Below are 20,861 nucleotides of genomic sequence, written 5' to 3'. Positions count from 1 at the left end.
TTATTAGGCGGAAGCACAAGGTAGCAAAACAAAGGCGATGGTGGAAAACACAAAACACACCATGTAAAAAACTACTGAGAGGGAAAAAAACACACAAAACTAAAAGCGCTAGACAAGGCTAGGAAAACTATACTTCATGAAAGAAGTAAATAGACTGGATACAAAATAAAACGCTAGACAAGGCTAGGAATAATACGGGCCAACCTGAGATGAAAAGTACGCGATGAACTAGTGAGTTCTCGTGGCACGACCAACAGGTTGCAAGCAATGGCAAAGTTCCGGCGCTCACCGGTTGTCAGCAGCCTGGTTAAATAGGCTGTTTTTAATTACAGTCAGGTGTGTGCTGCTGCCTTGCGTCAGCTGCACTCCATACTGTGAACGAGAGAGAGAGTGAACATGGAGTGCAGACAACAGAAATAGGCAAGGACATTTACAGATTACCACAGTACCCCCCCCTCAACGGACGCCTCCTGGCGACCTACCTGGCTTGTCTGGGAATCGAACGTAAAAGTCCTTGATCAAGTCCTTGTCAATTATAAGCGATCTAGAGATCCATGACCGTTCCTCTGGGCCGTACCCCTCCCAGTCCACCAGGTATTGGAAACCCCTTCCCCTTCTTCTCACATCCAAGATGGTGTTTACAGTAAATGCTGGGTGACCATCCACCAGCCTGGGTGGAGGAGGCGGTACCTCCGGAGGACTGAGCGGGCTGGATGAGACAGGCTTGATGCGGGACACGTGAAAAACAGGATGGCACTTGAGAGATCTAGGGAGATGGAGCTTGACTGCAACACGATTGATGATCTTGGCAATGGGGAATGGTCCAATGAACCTGGGAGCCAGTTTCCTAGATTCGGTGGCCAATGGTAGGTCCCGAGACGATAACCAGACCTTCTGTCCCAACAGGTAGTGTGGGGCTGGTGTGCGATGGCGGTTGGCTAAGAGTTGATTCCTGGCCGATGTTCTTCTTAACGCCGCCCTGGTGTTGCGCCAAGCCTGGTGAGCCCGATGTAGGTGTGCAGTAACAGATGGGACGTCGGCACTGGGTTGGGTAGAAGGAAAAACTGGTGGTTGGAACCCATAGGCGACGTGAAATGGAGACAGGCCGGTGGCGGAGCTAATGAGGGAATTGTGAGCGTATTCGATCCATGGGAGATTCTCAGACCAGGTCGAAGGTTGCTGATGACAAGTGCACCGGATGGCTGCCTCCAGGTCTTGGTTGGTCCGCTCGGTCTGTCCATTGCTCTGAGGGTGGTAGCCGGAGGACAGGCTAGGGGAGGCCCCCAGAGATTTGCAGAATGCCCTCCAGACGGCCGAGGAAAACTGTGGTCCTCTGTCGGATACCACATCAGTGGGGATGCCGTGCAGCCGGAAAACGTGGAGCACTAATAATTGGGCAGTTTCAAGAGCTGACGGCAGCTTGGGGAGGGCCACGAAGTGGGCCATCTTCGAGAACCGGTCCACAATGGTCAAGACAGTGTCATTACCCTCGGAGGGGGGTAGTCCTGTGACAAAGTCCACAGCTATGTGTGACCACGGGCGGGAGGGGATGGGTAATGGGTGTAACAGTCCTGCTGGAGCCTGGTGGGATGCCTTGTTCCGGGCGCAGATCCGACATGCTGCCACAAACGCCTTCGTATCTGCCAGAATGGATGGCCACCAAAAACGCTGGGAGAGGACAAAACTGGTGCGACGAATACCTGGATGGCAAGCGATCTTCGACCCATGTGCCCAATCCAGAACGCTGGAGCGGAGCCGAGGAGCCACAAACAACCGGCCTGGTGGGCAGCCCCGAGGAGATGTGTCCGACTTCAGGGCCTCCAAGACTTGCCGCTCGATGTCCCACTGGAGTCCCCCAATGACGTGGGTATGGGGAACAATTGGTTCATGTGAAGAATTCTCAAAGGATGAGGAGTAGACACGGGACAGGGCATCGGGCTTCCCATTCTGAGAACCAGGTCGGAAAGTGATGATAAAGTTAAAACGGGTCAGAAATAGTTGCCACCTGGCCTGGCGGGGGTTCAGTCTCTGTGCGGTCCTTAAGTAGGACAGGTTCTTGTGGTCTGTGTAGATGATGAATGGTTGCTCCGCCCCTTCCAGCCAATGTCTCCACTCCTGAAGGGCCAAAATGACCGCCAGAAGCTCCCTGTTGCCAATGTCATAATTTCTCTCAGCAGGGGATAGGCGACGAGAGAAGAAAGCACAGGGGTGCAACTTCTGGTCGGTGGTAGATTTCTGGGAGAGTACGGCCCCTACACCTGAATCAGAAGCGTCCACCTCAACAAAAAATTGGAGAGAACGGTCAGGGTAACACAGAACAGGGGCAGAAGTAAACAACCTTTTCAGCCTCAAGAACGCGGAATTGGCTTCGGGTCCCCATTCAAACGGAACCTTAGTAGAGGTTAGCCTCGTAAGTGGCTCAGCGACGCGACTAAAATTACGAATAAATCGCCTATAAAAATTAGAGAAGCCCAAGAATCTCTGAAGGTGCTTCTTGGAAACCGGAGTGGGCCAATCTACTACTGCTTTTACCTTAGCGGGATCCGGTCTGAGTCTACCCTCCTCAATGATAAAACCTAAGAATGGAATGGAGGATGAGTGAAACTCGCATTTTTCCGCCTTGACGAACAGTTTGTTCTCGAGCAATCGTTGAAGGACTAACCGAACCTGCTGCACATGTTCGTCAAATGTAGATGAATAAATTAATATATCGTCCAAGTAAACAAAGAGAAAACGACCTGTCATGTCCCGAAAAATGTCATTAATGAAACCCTGAAAAACGCCAGGTGCATTAGTAAGTCCAAAAGGCATGACAAGATACTCAAAATGTCCGAGAGGAGTGTTGAATGCGGTCTTCCATTCATCCCCCTCTCGGATGCGAACAAGATGGTAAGCGTTACGTAGATCGAGTTTAGTAAAAAACCTTGCTGATTGTAATGGAGTAAAAGCTGAATCAAGGAGTGGTAGAGGATACTTATTCTTGATAGTAATCTGATTAAGAGTGCGGTAGTCTATACAAGGCCGTAGGGACTTGTCCTTCTTTTCGACAAAAAAAAATCCAGCGGCTACAGGTGCGGTCGAAGGGCGAATGAGGCCGGCAGCTATAGATGTGTTTATGTATTCTTCTAGTGCTTTGAGTTCGGTGTTAGACACCTTGTACATACGGGTCGATGGTAACGCCGCCCCGGCTAGCAAATCAATGCCACAATCGTAGGGTCGGTGGGGGGGAAGTGAGAGTGCTCTATCCTTGCTAAACACCGCCCTTAAGTCATGGTAGTGCTTGGGCACGTTTGTCAAGTCTATGTTCTCTATAACAGCGGTGGGTGGCGGTGTACGAGATCCTGCTGCGGAACGAAGACAATGTGTGTGGCAGGTTACACTCCAATTAATAATGGCCGAACGAGGCCAGTCTATGTGCGGGTTATGCTTATGTAACCAGGTTAACCCTAGAATGACGGGCGCGGACCGTGATGGCACAACAAGAAAAATTATTTTCTCACAATGATTTCCAGACAAGCGCAGGTTGAGTGGGAGTGTCTGGTGGGTTATGCTGGCTAATAGGCGCCCATCAAGAGAATACACCCTCTTGGGCACAAATAGTTTGACAACAGGAATCTTATGGAGTCTCATGAATTCAAAATCCAAAAAGTTATCATCTGCTCCTGAGTCAATGAGAGCGCAAATGTCTATTTGTTGGTTAGACCAAGAAAGAGTACCTTTTAGCTGCATTCTGCCTGCGGCCAGCGAAGGAGAACGACGACCTCTGGTGGACGTGTCCTCTGGCGAGTGAGGGCGCACTCGTGGCCGTGCGGCGGGGCGCGGCAGTTCTTTGCAGCGGGAGATGAGATGATCAGCGGCCCCACAGTATAGGCAGAGTTGGAGGTGAACGCGACGTTCCCTCTCGGCGGCGGTGAGTCGGCGGCCTCCCAGTTGCATCGGCTCATCTATCTGCCATGAAGGGGGGTTGTCTTCGAGTTGCTCCGTCTTGCAGATGGCAGGTCTAGCAGGCGCTGATTGGCTGCAAGGTGGGGCTTGTCTTCCTAGTCGACCCCTCCTCTCCTCCAATAGGCGGAAGTCGATTTGCACCGCCAGCTCGATGAGATCATCCAGATTCGTCGGGAGTGACAGCGGGATCATCATGTGACGAATCTCGTCCGCGAGACCCAGGAAGAAAGCGTCCAATAGTGCTGAGGGACCCCAGTCACAATCGGCCGCCATGGTGCGGAACTCGATCGCGTAATCCGCGACCCGTCGTGAACCCTGTTGCAGCCGGAAAAGGGATCTCGCTGCCTCTCTACCTGGGAGTCGTCGTTGGAAGATTTGCTTCAAGGATTTGGAAAAGTTCGCGTATGTGGAGCTGGAGGTGGTCTGACGGTTCCATTCTGCAGTCGCCCAGGTGCCAGCACGGCCAGACAGGTGAGAGATCACAAACGCTACCTTAGCCCGCTCAGAGGTGAAAGCGGAAGCGTTTAGCTCAAAATGAAGTTCACACTGCGTCAGGAATTGTCTTACGTCTTCCCTTTCCCCGGAAAAACGTTCGGGTCGGGAAAGCCGTATGTTGCTAGTACTAGCGGGTTGTGTAGGCTGGGTGGATGCCTGGTCAGGCACGGTGGTCGAGGTGGGTACGACGGTGGCTAACAGCATGTTGATTCGCTCCAACATGGCGTCTTGACGCTCCGACATCCCCTGTAGACCTCGGCTCAGGTGGTCAAGCTGGTCCCCCTGCTGGTTGATCCTTTGAGCCTGGCCTTGCAATGCTCTTTTCCAGGGGTCTGTCTCTGCGGGTTCCATAGTTTGGCCGGAACTTTCTGTTAGGGTTTGGTGAGGTGGATCCCAAGGATGCAGAGACGAATTTGTGTTTACAATTGTTCTTCCCTTTATTAGGCGGAAGCACAAGGTAGCAAAACAAAGGCGATGGTGGAAAACACAAAACACACCATGTAAAAAACTACTGAGAGGGAAAAAAACACACAAAACTAAAAGCGCTAGACAAGGCTAGGAAAACTATACTTCATGAAAGAAGTAAATAGACTGGATACAAAATAAAACGCTAGACAAGGCTAGGAATAATACGGGCCAACCTGAGATGAAAAGTACGCGATGAACTAGTGAGTTCTCGTGGCACGACCAACAGGTTGCAAGCAATGGCAAAGTTCCGGCGCTCACCGGTTGTCAGCAGCCTGGTTAAATAGGCTGTTTTTAATTACAGTCAGGTGTGTGCTGCTGCCTTGCGTCAGCTGCACTCCATACTGTGAACGAGAGAGAGAGTGAACATGGAGTGCAGACAACAGAAATAGGCAAGGACATTTACAGATTACCACACTGATAATGAGATCTGTACCGTCCAGTTCTATCTTGTTCTATTGTTACATGAGTCTCACTTCCAAGACTTTAGATGGCAGTACTGTACAGGCTATCTATGTTACGTTGTCTTACTAGGGAGTAACTTTTTGTTGTTTGTTTTTGTTAATGTTTTATGTTGTGCCATTTTAAGTGTTTAAATTGTAAGTATAGTACTTAATACACACTAGCTGTTTCATTTTAACAATAATCTTACTTGTAGTTTTCATTACCAAATATTGGAGTGTTGAAATCGCCCTGTAAAATCGCTAATGCTAATAGTTGCCTGTCTATGGCAAATCCAATGTAAATTAGCATCAAGCTAGCGCATTTTGGAAGAGCAGGGCCTTACTTTACGTTCGAGCGTTTTCTACCAAGTGTACTTTGTTTATTGGTGTTGAAAATCGCAACATTATTTTGAGGGCTTTTTGCTGAGTCAGCACCGACTTCTACGGAAGTGATTGTTTATCCTGCAACCGGATCTGATGAACAGTGATGTGCCTATTGATACTGCCGATACCAGATATTTATCCAATCCAATCCAATCCACTTTATTTATATAGCACATTTAAACAACAAAATGTTTCCAAAGTGCTGCACAACAATATTAAAAATAATATTCAAATATTATCCTTAGCTCCACCAATGACTGAATAAAAACAAAAAATAAATACATATAAAACCAATATAAAAAAAAACAATATAAAATAAATATGATTAAACACGATTTTAAATGGTGAAACCAATTAAAACAGTAAATAGAAAACAACATTTTAAAAACACAGGACAACAACAGAGGATCACACAACTCACGTAGTGTTAAAAGCCAGAGAATAGAAATGAGTCTTAAGACGAGACTTAAAACACTCCACTGTGGGAGCAGTTCGAACATGAAGGGGCAGAGTGTTCCAGAGCTTAGGGCCGACCACAGAGAAGGCCCTGTCTCCCCTGGTTTTGAGTCTGGTCTTGGGCACTACGAGCTGGAGCTGGCTCTCGGACCTCAGAGCGCGCGCAAGATTGTAAATTTAGATGAGGTCCGAGATATACTGAGGTGCCATTTATGCTCTAATATCAAGTCTCTAATCAGAATCTCTATACTTTTAATACTTTAGTACTGGGGTATCCAAACGTTTTCCACCATAATGCTATAAGACAGATATTGTGTCCACTTTGCATTATAGGTGCCTGAGTGTATTATTATTAATTATTAGCTAAAACATTTTGAGGGTTTTCTCATTACTTTTTTTGGTGCTATTTTTGCTACATTTTACTGTTGCTTTTTCCTCATGTAAAAATAGAATGAAAATAGTAATACGATTGTGTAACTGCATAACCTAGTAGTCAAAAAATCTGCCTGTATAAAAATATTATTGTGCAGTTACTTATTTAACAGTGTTTATTATTGTTGTTGTAATCTTTCAAACTCATCATTCATACGTTAGTATTATTCTTTTTTTAAATTAGCTAACTAAACTTTGTTTATATTTTAGGTATATTTTGATATATTTTATTATTTAAAGTAAACAACTTTTTAAATTTCAGCAGAAACATTAGATATATTTGCACAAAGTATCGCTATCGGATCGGTGTCACCGATACCAGCCTGAATTTTACTCAGTATCGAATCAGAAAGAAAATCAGTGGTATCGCACGTCGTCAGTGACGAGGCTGCAACTGGACGTGATGTCACATGCAACAAAAGTGTCAACATAATGCACAGTTTGATATTACGTGAATAGTCCCGATGGAATTTAATTGGTAAAAGTACCAAATTCTACGGAGCCCCTAAAGGGACATGGGAATTTTTTTTTTTTTAGACATGTATCTCGTGGCCACGAGAAAGTATCTCGTGGCCACGAGAAACTTTCTCGTGGCCACGAGAAACTTTCTCGTGGCCACGAGAAAGCATTGGATGCGTGCTGATGGTTTAGTGTGTGTTAAAATGGCAGTTTAGGAGTTAATATGGCTGTATTTCCAGATAGGACTTTCCCCCATGTGTGTTGTGGCAAAATGTGAATGCTTGATTAGTAGGTGTGAGACAAACACTTTATCTTCCTGGTTATTGTAACGCTACGTGTTTGACATTATTTAAGACGTTATCATGCCCGGGAAAGGACAGTTTTCCTCTTCTGTGGCTGTGGGGGGTGGGCGTGGCTTGCGGACCTGCAGCGAAGCGGAGTGTGTCAGTTAGTCCGATGTTGATGTGATCAAACTTCTTTCTTGCTTAGAAGATACACACACAATTGTAACTGTTATTTCTTCCTGCACATAATAAATATGTACAACGTGTTTGGATGTATTCATTTATGTAAAATTGTCATTAAATGTAATATTGCCTGACAAAAAGTGATACGACGTACGTAATATTTTGATATTTACACATCGCATATTTACACACGCGCATCTGACTAGAATACCCTTATGTGCATTACATATATCAACATCAACTACCTACTGTACTGTTTACTTGTTGAAATACCCTTTTTAGAGCAAATATCTACCCACATAATTTATATGTGTATATATAATATATATATATATGTGTATGTATGTATGTATGTGTATCTATATATATATATATATATATATATATATATATATATATATATATATATATATATATATATATATATATATATGTATGTGTATCTATCTATATATATATATATATATATATGTGTATCTATATATATATATATATATATATATATATATATATGTATGTGTATCTATCTATATATATATATATATATATATATATATATATGTGTATCTATATATATATATATGTGTGTATATATATATATATATATATATATATATATATGTATATGTGTATATATATATATATATATATATATATATACATATATATATATATATATATATATATATACATATATATATATATATATATATATATATATATATATATATATATATATATATATATATATATATATATATATATATAAATATATACATATTATGTATAAGCATGTATATATATACTCTACCGTTTAAAAGTTTGGGGTCACATTGAAATGTCCTTATTTTTGAAGGAAAAGCACTGTACTTTTCAATGAAGATAATTTTCAACTAGTCTTAACTTTAAAGAAATACACTCTATACATTGCTAATGTGGTAAATGACTATTCTAGCTGCAAATGTCTGGTTTTTGGTGCAATATCTACATAGGTGTATAGAGGCCCATTTCCAGCAACTATCACTCCAGTGTTCTAATGGTACAATGTGTTTGCTCATTGGCTCAGAAGGCTAATTGATGATTAGAAAACCCTTGTGCAATCATGTTCACACATCTGAAAACACTTTAGCTCGTTACAGAAGCTACAAAACGGACCTTCCTTTGAGCAGATTGAGTTTCTGGAGCATCACATTTGTGGGGTCAATTAAACGCTCAAAATGGCCAGAAAAAGAGAACTTTCATCTGAAACTCGACAGTCTATTCTTGTTCTTAGAAATGAAGGCTATTCCACAAAATTGTTTGGGTGACCCCAAACTTTTGAACGGTAGTGTATATATATATATTATATTACTGTAACTTGTTCTTAAAAATAGTAGTTATTTTGTTTGTCAAATTTAGTGTTTGTGTGTATATATGTATACTGTATATATTTATGTGTGTTTCTTCCTATACAGTATACATGTATATGTGTGTGTGTGCGTGTATATACTGTATATATATATATATATATATATATATATATATATATATATATATATATATATGCATATACATACATACACATATATATATATTATATATCAGGGGTGGGCAATTAATTTTTACCGGGGGCCGCATGAGCAACCCGAGCACTGCTGGAGGGCCACACTGACAATATTTCAATTAAATTTTGCTCAAATTATTTTTGATATACCGTAAGATAGATAATAATAATAATAATATTTTCATTTAACCTAACTTATCTTTATACAAAAGCAGATGGCTTTTGATGGTTTTATTTTTAACACTTTCTTACACAACACTTCCTGATGTATATTACAATACAAAAATTTCAATTTCTGTCACTTTATCCTGCATCCTCTTTGTTGTAAAACCTTTATTTAACCAGATAAGAAAACGTTGTGAACGTAGCACGCCTGTAAGGTGATTGGCGAAGAAGGAGGAAGCGTTGCTGTTGCGGAAATGAGGAGTGAGGATTGGTTTTCCTTTTGGAAAGAACGAGATAAGTTGAGCTGTGTTAGTATAGCTTGCTCAATAAAAGTTTAAAAAGTGCATCAGACTTGGTGTGCACTTCTTCTGGACGCTACAATTGATGTCAGAAGTGGGATGAAATGCCTCCCAGTTCGCCTTGCCATCAAACCTGGGAGTCTTCATTGAGGGCGGAATTCCCCCCCGTGGCAAGCAGCGTGGCTGCACCTGTAAACGCTCTCTCTCTCTCTCTCTTTGCGGCGAGCTCCTCACGTGGCACGTACCTCCCGATGACGTAGCACACAAACAGTGCAGTATGCGCAAAGTTTTACTTCTGCCACCAATTGTAGCGTCCAGAAGAAGTGCACATCAAGTCTGACGCTCTTTTTAAACTTTTATTGAGCAAGCTATAGTAACACAGCTCAACATATCTCGTTCCTTCCACACGCACGTCTCCTCACTCCTCATTTACGCAACTCAAGAAGACAACATCTACTTCAGCAGGTCGTTACACTATATTCTTTAAACACAGCAACGTGTGTACCACAAATAAGCACACAGCTTTACCTTTACTTGTCTTGTTGAAAACACGCCATTCGTCATCAACTTTTCTCTTTTTAGCGGGCATCACTTGTCGCTGTGCGCCTTCCCTCACAGGACATACGCCCATATAACACTTTTCAAAATAAAAGCAGCACAGTTGTATTGCACGCACGACAAAGATGATTTTTTAAATTTATTTTGTAATTTGAGATTGCCGCTGCGCGCACGAGCATACGTCCACACGGAAGTAATACAAATAACGCTTTTCAAAACAAAAGCAGCACCGTTGTATTGCACACTCGAAATAGATGCTTTTTAAAATTTATTTTGTAATTTATAATTGGCCTCACGCGGGCCGGACAGGGACGTACAAAGGGCCGGATGCGGCCCGCGGGCCGCACAATGCCCAGGTCTGTTATATATACACATATAAATTATGTGGGTAGATATTTGCTCTAAAAAGGGTATTTCAACAAGTAAACAGTACAGTAGGTAGTTGATGTTGATATATGTAATGCACATAGGGGTATTCTAGTCAGATGCGCGTGTGTAAATATGCGATGTGTAAATATCAAAATATTACGTACGTCGTATCACTTTTTGTCAGGCAATATTACATTTAATGACAATTTTACATAAATGAATACATCCAAACACGTTGTACATATTTATTATGTGCAGGAAGAAATAACAGTTACAATTGTGTGTGTATCTTCTAAGCAAGAAAGAAGTTTGATCACATCAACATCGGACTAACTGACACACTCCGCTTCGCTGCAGGTCCGCAAGCCACGCCCACCCCCCACAGCCACAGAAGAGGAAAACTGTCCTTTCCCGGGCATGATAACGTCTTAAATAATGTCAAACACGTAGCGTTACAATAACCAGGAAGATAACGTGTTTGTCTCACACCTACTAATCAAGCATTCACATTTTGCCACAACACACATGGGGGAAAGTCCTATCTGGAAATACAGCCATATTAACTCCTAAACTGCCATTTTAACACACACTAAACCATCAGCACGCATCCAATGCTTTCTCGTGGCCACGAGAAAGTTTCTCGTGGCCACGAGAAAGTTTCTCGTGGCCACGAGAAAGTTTCTCGTGGCCACGAGAAACTTTTTATAAAAAAAAAAAAAAAAAAAAAAAAAATATTAATTTTTTTTTTTTTTTTTTTTTTTTTATAAAAAGTTTCTCGTGGCCACGAGAAACTTTCTCGTGGCCACGAGAAACTTTCTCGTGGCCACGAGATACTTTCTCGTGGCCACGAGATACATGTCTAAAAAAAAAAAAATTCCCATGTCCCTTTAGGGGCTCCGTAAAATTCAGTACCCATACCTACATTTTTTCTGGGGAAAAATACTGAAGAACATTTGGCTGGGGGGAAGGGAGGAAGCAAGTGTGTGTGTGCGTGTGCGTGTGTGTGTGTGTGTGTGTGTGTGTGTGTGTGTGTGTGTGTGTGTGTGTGTGTGTGATCTAATGGTACATTGTCTACGCTCCCCCACTCTCTACACCCTGCTCTCCCCTCTGACCCTCCCTCCATCAAACACACAGTTGATGAAAATGCAAGGTCACAGTCGTCTTTGTTTACACGAATGGATGCTCATCCAAGCTGAAAATGTACTTTCCATTGACGCGTTTTACTGTTTCCAGGAGGGCCAGCAGCTGATCCAGGAGAAGCCCGAGTTGGGCCAGATGGTCCAGAGGAAGCTGGAGGAGATCCGTGAGTGCTGGCAGGACCTGGAGAGCACCACGCAGGCCAAAGCCCAGCAGCTCTTCCAGGCCAACAAGGCCGACCTCCTGGTGCAGAGCTACCACAGCCTGGACCAGAGACTGGGCCAGCTGGAGGGACAACTGGCCTTCGTAGACCGAGGGCAGGATCTGAGCACCGTCAACAGGCAGCTGAAAAAACTGCAGGTTTGCACTGCAGAAGACTTTCTCATCACTTTTCTTCATCCGCATTTGGGGCTGTAGTTACACCAGCAGCCAGCAGGTGGCACCCATGTTTATACTCATTTCACCAGACATCTTTGCTCTCCCACAGCATGCTGCTTTCAGCTTCCTTTAGCAGGCCGCCATTAGCTGTGCTTTACCTCCTCCTCATCCTCACGGGTACAGTAACCTTCACTAAATGTTTGTATTTTTTACTTCTTTTTTGCTGCGATGCTCATCCATCTCCAAGTATTTGTGCCAACAACATGCAATGCCAGCGCCTTCCTCCGGGGCGGCGATATATGTAGCCCATTTTTCTGTGACTTCATTATTGTGGCAAGTGAATTCAATTAGCGCTCATGCTAAGTAATTTAGCATTTCCTTCTTTCAATCCAATCCAATCCACTTTATTTATATAGCACATTTAAACAACAAAAATGTTTCCAAAGTGCTGCACAACAATATTAAAAACAATATTCAAATATCCTTAGCTCCACCAATGACTGAATAAAAACAAAAAATAAACAAATATAAAAACCAATATAAAAATAAATATGATTAAAAACGATTTTAAAGGGTAAAACCAATTAAAACAGTAAATAGAAATCAAAATTTAAAAAAACCCCACAGAGGACCACACAACTCACGTAGTGTTAAAAGCCAAAGAATAAAAGACTTAAAACACTCCACTGTGGGAGCAGTTTGAACATGGAGGGGCAGAGTGTTCCAGAGCTTAGGGCCGACCACAGAGAAGGCCCTGTCTCCCCTGGATTTAAGTTTGGTCTTGGGCACCACGAGCTGGAGCTGGCTCTCGGACCTCAGAGCGCGCGCAGTAGTGTAAATTTGGATGAGGTCCGAGATATACCATATTTTTTGGAGTATAAGTCGCACCGGCCGAAAATGCATAATAAAGAAGGAAAAAAACATATATAAGTCGCACTGGAGTATAAGTCACATTTTTGGGGGACATTTGTTTGGTAAAACCCAACACCAAGAATAGACATTTGAAAGGCAATTTATTAAGACAATTTAAAATAAATAAAGAATAGTGAACAACAGGCTGAATAAGTGTACGTTTTATGAGGCATAAATAACCAACTGAGAACGTGCCTGGTATGTTAACGTAACATATTATGGTAAGAGTCATTCAAATAACTATAACATATAGAACATGCTATACGTTTACCAAACAATCTGTCACTCCTAATCGCTAAATCCCATGAAATCTTATATGTCTAGTCTCTTACGTGAATGAGCTAAATAATTGTATTTGATATTTTACGGTAATGGTTAATAATTTCACACATAAGTCGCTCCTGAGTATAAGTCGCACCCCCGGCCAAACTATGAAAAAAACTCCGACTTATAGTCCGAAAAATACGGTACTGAGGTGCCAGTCCATATAAAGCTTTAAAAACAAACAGCAAGGTTTTAAAATCAATTCTAAAATGAATAGGGAGCCAATGCAAACTCTTAAGAATTGGGGTTATTTCCTTTTTTCTTACAACACGGATGGCGGAGAACCATGCTCTCCCCTGTCCAAAATACAGTGGAACCTCCATTTACAAACTTAATTGGTTCTTGAACAGGGTTCGCAAATCGAAAAGTTTGTATAGTGAAGCTAATTTCGCCATAAGAAACAATGTAAATATGAATAATGGGTTCCAGCCTTGACAAAAGTCTGTAATTTAGTCAAGGTTTGTACACTTTAAACACAACATAATGTGCTTTACAGTACTGTATACAGTATCAAACAAACATAGCAATGTTGTGATGAATTAACTATCTCTTTATTAACAAGCTAAAACAACAACGACAAGCTCAACTGTGCTGTATGCGCTGCTTGTGATGAATTAACTATCTCTTTATTAACAAGCTAAAACAACAACGACAAGCTGAACTGTGCTGTATGCGCTGCTCTGCCAACACACAAACTTTTACAGCAGACTCAGGGCTGCAACGACAAAGAGGGAGTCCAGACTGAAGTAAAAGGTGCACAAAATAATATTTAATAAAACAAAAGCAAAAACGAACATAAATCAGAGTCAGAGGAGAACAGAGCAGGGATGAGGTCATGGCTATCCTAGCTGAAATCCTCCACTCGATTAACCCCATCGAGGTGCAGCTGTGTCTCCTGCAGACAAGGCAAAGGGCGAGAGGGAGACAGAGAGAAGAGAGAGACAGAAGGTGGCCAGGCCGGCCTGCACTCCGAAACCACTCCCAGAATACATCCACAAGGCCTGGGACATACCAACACACACATAAATCCCTTGGGTGCCCCCACAAACAATCAGAAATTCTTAATTAACAACCATATTGCTACAGTAATAAACATTTTAAAAAGTAAAATCCACTCACAGTATGTTAACACCGGCAAAGAAGCGAGACTGAAACAAACAGAGGGGGAGAAAGGGGCTGTGCAATAAATCCGCTTTGGCATATTTTTTCCAGAAAAAGTCAGTTCCCATCACAATTAAAACATTTGTTGTGCCGGCTTCATCAATCTCTTCAATACAATCAAGCACAAAATGGCTGCAAGTGGGACACAAAATGCATTAATGAAGCATAATTGCCGCTACCGAAAAGTTTGTAAATGGAGGGGGGGTGTAAATCGAGGTTCCACTGTGTTAGGTACGGTGGCACTTTTTAACACAATTTTGTATGCCTCCTCAGACCATGGAGTCCCAGATGGAAGAGTGGTACAAGGAAGTGGGGCACCTGCAGGTCCAGGCCTCCTCCGTACCGCAGCAGGCGCAGGTCAAGGAGACGGTTGCCGAGCAACAGGCGGCGGTGGAGACCCGCATGGTGCGCCTGATCGAGCCCCTGAAGGAGAGGAGACGCCTCCTGCTGGCGTCCAAGGAGGTGCACCAAGTGGGACGAGATCTGGAGGATGAAATGGTGAGTCCTGCTTTCTAGGTGTAGATATGGACAATGACATCTCATTTGGGATGGGTACCGTTTACATTTGAACCGATATGGTACCTGGGAATAGATACCAGTTCTCAACGATAGCAATTTTTGGTACTTAATAAATGGTAATTGTTTGATAACAAAATTAAATTTTTTTACCGTAACATTTAAAAATTAGCTGATTATGATAATTGCTGTACAGTTGTTATATTTTGTTTTCTGATTACATGCGTCTCATTTGCAATGCAGTTGCAATTCCAAGCATTGATGGCAATACTGTATAGGCTATCTATGGTATGTTGTCTAACGAGAAAGTAGCTTTTTTTCAGGAAACTGAATGTGTTATGTTGTGCCCTACAAAGTGTGTATGCTGTAAGTATTGTGCATATTACACACTAGCTTTTTGATTGTAACATTCATCTTAGGGGTTGGCGTGGCGAAGTTGGGAGAGTGGCCGGGCCAGCAATCTGAGGGTTACTGGTTCAATCCCCACCTTCTACCATCCTAGTCACGTCCGTTGTGTCCTTGAGCAAGACACTTCACCCTTGCTCCTGATGGGCCTGGTTAGCGCCGTGCGTGGCAGCTCCCGCCATCAGTGTGTGAATGTGTGTGTGTGAATGGGTGAATGTGGAAATAGTGTCAAAGCGCTTTGAGTTCCTTAAAGGCCTACTGAAACCCACTACTACCGACCACGCAGTCTGATAGTTTATATATCAATGATGAAATCTTAACATTGCAACACATGCCAATACGGCCGGGTTAACTTATAAAGTGCAATTTTAAATTTCCTGCTACACTTCCGGTTGAAAACGTCTATGTATGATGACGTATGCGCGTGATGTAAATGGTTGATACGGAAGTATTGGTACCCCATTGAATACAATACAAAAAAGCTCTGTTTTCATTTAAAAATTCCACAGTATTCTGGACATCTGTGTTGGTGAATCTTTTGCAATTTGTTTAATGAACAATGGAGACTGCAAAGAAGAAAGCTGTAGGTGGGATCGGTGTATTAGCGGCGGACTACAGCAACACAGCCAGGAGGACAGAGATGGATAGCAGACGCGCTAGCCGCCGAACTCACCTTAACTTCCTCCGTCTCACCGACCGCATCTATGATCGGGTGAAGTCCTTCGTCGCACCGTCGATCGCTGGAACGCAGGTGAGCACGGGTGTTGATGAGCAGATGAGGGCTGGCTGGCGTAGGTGGATAGCTAATGTTTTTAGCATAGCTCTGTGAGGTCCGGTTGCTAAGTTAGCTTCAATGGCGTCGTTAGCAACAGCATTGTTAACCTTCGCCAGGCTGGAAAGCATTAACCGTGTAGTTACCGGTCCATGGTTTAATAGTATTGTTGATCTTCTGTCTAACCCTCCAGTCAGGGATTTATTTATTTTGTTTCTATATGCAGTAAAGCCCGATGCTATCACGTTAGCTCAGTAGCTAAAGAGCTTCGCCGATGTATTGTCGTGGAGATAAAAGTCACTGTGAATGTCCATTTCGCGTTCTCGACTCTCATTTTCAAGAGGATATAGTATCCGAGGTGGTTTAATATACAAATCCGTGATCCACAATAGAAAAAGGAGAGAGTGTGGAATCCAATGAGCCAGCTTGTACCTAAGTTACGGTCAGAGCGAAAAAAGATATGTCTTGCACTGCATTTTAGTCCGTCACTCTAACGTTCCTCATCCACAAATCTTTCATCCTCGCTCAATTTAATGGGGTAATCGTTGCTTTCTCGGTCCAAATCGCTCTAGCTGTATTGAAAACAATAGGAAAATGTGAGGAGCCTTTCAACGGACTATGTCACGCTACTTCCGGTAGGGGCAAGGCTTTTTTTTATCAGATACCAAAAGTTGCGATCTTTATCGTCGTCGTTCTCTACTAAATCCTTTCAGCAAAAATATGGCAATATCGCGAAATGATCAAGTATGACACATAGAATGGATCTGCTATCCCCGTTTAAATTTTAAAAAATCATTTCAGTAGGCCTTTAAAAAAGGTAGAAAAGCGCTATACAAGTACAACCCATTTACCATTTACCATTTATTTGTAGTTTCCTTTTCCAAATTTGGAGGTGTTGAAATCGCAATGTAAAATCGCTAATGCTAAGAGTAGCCTGTCTATGGCAAATCCAATGTAAATTAGCATCAAGCGAGCGCATTTTGAAAGAGAGAAGGGTATTTTCTACTAGGCATACTTGCTTTGTTTGTGTTCAAAATCTCAGAGGGAGTTTGGCTGAGTCCGCCTTGAGTGCTGCTTGAGTGATTGTTTACGTACGTTTATGTTCACGTCACGTGCAACAAAGGTATCAAAATATGGCACCGGAGTAATAGTAACAACGGAATTCAGTCGGTGCCTGTAAAAGTACCAAATTCAGTTCCCATTCCTACTCTCATACATGGCATTTTGTTGCAGTTGTGGGTGCAAGAGCGCCTCCCGCTGGCCATAAGTCAAGAGCACGGCTCGTCTTTGCAGTCGGTCCAGCAGCTCATGAAGAAGAACCAGGTAAGACCATCAGGATCGTCCTCAAAGCACACTGAGCTGAAACGTCCCTCGCTCTCGTGCAGACCCTCCAGAGGGAGCTCCAGGGCCACCACGGCCGAGTAGAGGAGGTCCTGGAGAGGGCAGGGATCATCGCCTCCATCCGCAGCCACGAGGGCAACATGGTGAGGGCGGGTCTCGAGCAGCTGGCCCAGCTGTGGGCTCTGCTATGGGTGGAGACCGAGCGCAGGCAGCTGGTCCTGGACGCCATGTACCAGGCGCAGCAGTACTACTTCGACACGGCTGAGGTGGAGGCCTGGCTGAGCGAGCAGGAGCTGCACATGATGAACGAGGAGAAGGGGAAGGTGAGTAAAAAGAATCAAGAACATAAAAAGTAGGGGTGTGGGAAAAAATCGATTCGAATTCGAATCGCGATTCTCATGTGCGATTCAGAATCGATTCTCATTTTTAAAAAATCGATTTTTATTTTTTTATTTTATTTATTTAAAAACTTTTTTTTTTTTATTTAAGAAAATGTTATTAATCAATCCAACAAAACAATACACAGCAATACCATAACAATGCAATCCAATTCCAAAACCAAACCCGACCCAGCAACACTCAGAACTGCAATAAACAGAGCAATTGAGAGGAGACACAAACACGACACAGAACAAACCAAAAGTAGTGAAACAAAAATGAATATTATCAACAACAGTATCAATATTAGTTACAATTTCAACATAGCAGTGATTAAAAATCCCTCATTGACATTATCATTAGACATTTATAAAAAAAAAAGAACAATAGTGTCACAGTGGCTTACACTTGCATCGCATCTCATAAGCTTGACAACACACTGTGTCCAATATTTTCACAAAGATAAAATAAGTCATATTTTTGGTTCATTTAATAGTTAAAACAAATTAACATTATTGCAATCAGTTGATAAAACATTGTCCTTTACAATTATAAAAGCTTTTTACAAAAATCTACTACTCTGCTTGCATGTCAGCAGACTGGGGTAGATCCTGCTGAAATCCTATGTATTGAATGAATAGAGAATCCTTTTGAATCGGGAAAAAATAGTTTTTGAATCGAGAATCGTGTTGAATTGAAAAAAAAAAATCGATTTTGAATCGAATCGTGACCCCAAGAATCGATATTGAATCGAATCGTGGGACACCCAAAGATTCACAGCCCTAATAAAAAGGTATATTTGGGTTCAACCTTCCTCCGGGTCTTTCCAGGACGAGCCGAGCACTTTGCAGCTGCTGAAGAAGCACCTGGTCCTGGAGCAGACCATCGAGGACTACGCTGAGACCATCGGCCTGCTGTCACAACAATGTCGGCAGCTGCTGGAGATGGGATACCCTGATTGGTTAGCTCAAACACACACAACGTTACATATGTTCTATCCTCACGTTCTGTGCACTGTCGGCCACAGTGAGCACATCAGCAAGCGGCAATCGCAGATCGACCGCCTGTACGTGTCGCTGAAGGACCTGGTGGAGGAGAGGAAGAGTCGTCTGGAGCAGCAGTACTGGCTCTACCAGCTCAACAGGGAGGTGGACGAGCTGGAGCAGTGGATCGCTCAGAGGGAGGTGGTGGCCAGCTCGCCAGAACTGGGCCAGGACTTTGAGCATGTCACAGTAAGGATGGGAGTCATTGTACAGCAACAATAATTACTAGCAGTGTCCCGATGCAACTCTGATATCAGATATTGGTCTGATATCAGAAAAAAACAAGTACATTTAAAAAAACTCAGATACAAGCAGTCCTGCAGCGTGTTTGCTTGTGCCAAGCTGAACAGCCAGTTAACATTTCATTTACAAAGGTAAACATGGTAGGCTATAGGCTACGAGGAGCTAGCAGCTACAATACAGACAAGCAAACAATAGCACACAAGCTACTAGAATCAGTGGCCACCTTACGATTCGATTCCGATTCAGGAGCTACGTTTCGATTAAAAATCGATTATTGATGCATCTTTAAATAATGTATATTGATACAGTTTTACATTTCTTTTCATTTCCCTAAAAGAGTGTTAATCACTTGCAGCTCTAAAAAAGCAATGAATTTAACTATTTCTTATTACAAATGAATTCCCACATTTATTTAATAAATGAAAATGGTGTGCAAAACTGGACCATAACCATAAGTGCCCTAAAATAAAGGAGGTGGTCGGATCTCTCGGTGAGGTGGCTCGCTGCAGTCAGCCACATTTTAGAAATGTATTAGTTTTTTTCATTTTGACAGAAAAAATACCTTTACTGCATGAAATTGCATACATTTTAAACTTTAATATTATTCAATATTCCAACAAATATTATATTTTCATACTTTCCAAACTGTTAATGTTAAAATAAGAATAAATACTTAAATATCTGCTTGACTTATGATGTTATCCATCTAGTTGTACACTGTAAAAATAGATTTTACAGTGACATTTACAGTGTTTTTTACAGCATATTAGTATAGATTAAAAAACTCTACCAAAGTTTTTTTTTTACTGTAAAATTCTGGTGACTGAGCTGCCAGTTTTTCCACGTAAAATCTTTTACGGTGTATTAATGTAAATGGAAAAACGGTACCACAGTTTTTTCACTGTCAAAAACTGGCACCTTAGTTTTTCCATTCACGGTAATATGTTGTGAAAAACACTGTACATTCTACAGTAAAATTTGGGCGACAAAACTACCATTTTTTACTGTAAAAAAAACTCCCACAGTGGTACCGTTTTTATTTACCGAGTCAAAAGGTACAATTGGTAGAAAATGAATTGATGTTGTAAAAAAACAACGTATATTTTACAGTAAAATTCTGGTGACTTTGTTGTTTTTACTGTAAAATCTACATATTTTTTGACAGTGTCCGTAAAAATTATGCATAATAATAAAATACATAGGCAAGTTGTTACAAGCGGCCCTCTAAAGCAGGGGTGGGCAATTAATTTTTACCGGGGGCCGCATGAGCAACCCGAGCACTGCTGGAGGGCCACACTGACAATATTTCAATTAAATTTTGCTCAAATTATTTTTGATATACCGTAAGATAGATAATAATAATAATAATATTTTCATTTAACCTAACTTATCTTTATACAAAAGCAGATGGCTTTTGATGGTTTTATTTTTAACACTTTCTTACACAACACTTCCTGATGTATATTACAATACAAAAATTTCAATTTCTGTCACTTTATCCTGCATCCTCTTTGTTGTAAAACCTTTATTTAACCAGATAAGAAAACGTTGTGAACGTAGCACGCCTGTAAGGTGATTGGCGAAGAAGGAGGAAGCGTTGCTGTTGCGGAAATGAGGAGTGAGGATTGGTTTTCCTTTTGGAAAGAACGAGATAAGTTGAGCTGTGTTAGTATAGCTTGCTCAATAAAAGTTTAAAAAGTGCATCAGACTTGGTGTGCACTTCTTCTGGACGCTACAATTGATGTCAGAAGTGGGATGAAATGCCTCCCAG

General features: G+C 42.1%; 1 protein-coding gene across 6 annotated transcripts in view; it reads left to right on the top strand.

Moving 5' to 3' along the window:
- The window catches only part of LOC133658508 (spectrin beta chain, non-erythrocytic 4-like), a 139,198-nt gene that overhangs the window by 85,516 nt on the left and 32,821 nt on the right, over positions 1-20,861 (top strand). For all 6 annotated transcript variants that reach the window (XM_062060624.1, XM_062060626.1, XM_062060623.1 and 3 more), the window contains 6 exons: positions 11,714-11,977; positions 14,666-14,890; positions 17,319-17,408; positions 17,471-17,749; positions 18,635-18,765; positions 18,832-19,036. In XM_062060624.1, the coding sequence (XP_061916608.1) occupies positions 11,714-11,977; positions 14,666-14,890; positions 17,319-17,408; positions 17,471-17,749; positions 18,635-18,765; positions 18,832-19,036 (1,194 nt within the window). The remainder of the gene's footprint in view (positions 1-11,713; positions 11,978-14,665; positions 14,891-17,318; positions 17,409-17,470; positions 17,750-18,634; positions 18,766-18,831; positions 19,037-20,861) is intronic.

The sequence above is a fragment of the Entelurus aequoreus genome, linkage group LG10, assembly GCF_033978785.1.
Source record: "Entelurus aequoreus isolate RoL-2023_Sb linkage group LG10, RoL_Eaeq_v1.1, whole genome shotgun sequence".
Taxonomy (NCBI): Eukaryota; Metazoa; Chordata; class Actinopteri; order Syngnathiformes; family Syngnathidae; genus Entelurus; species Entelurus aequoreus.
The sequence above is the reverse complement of the archived record's forward strand: the minus strand, read 5'-3'. Positions and strand labels throughout refer to the sequence as shown.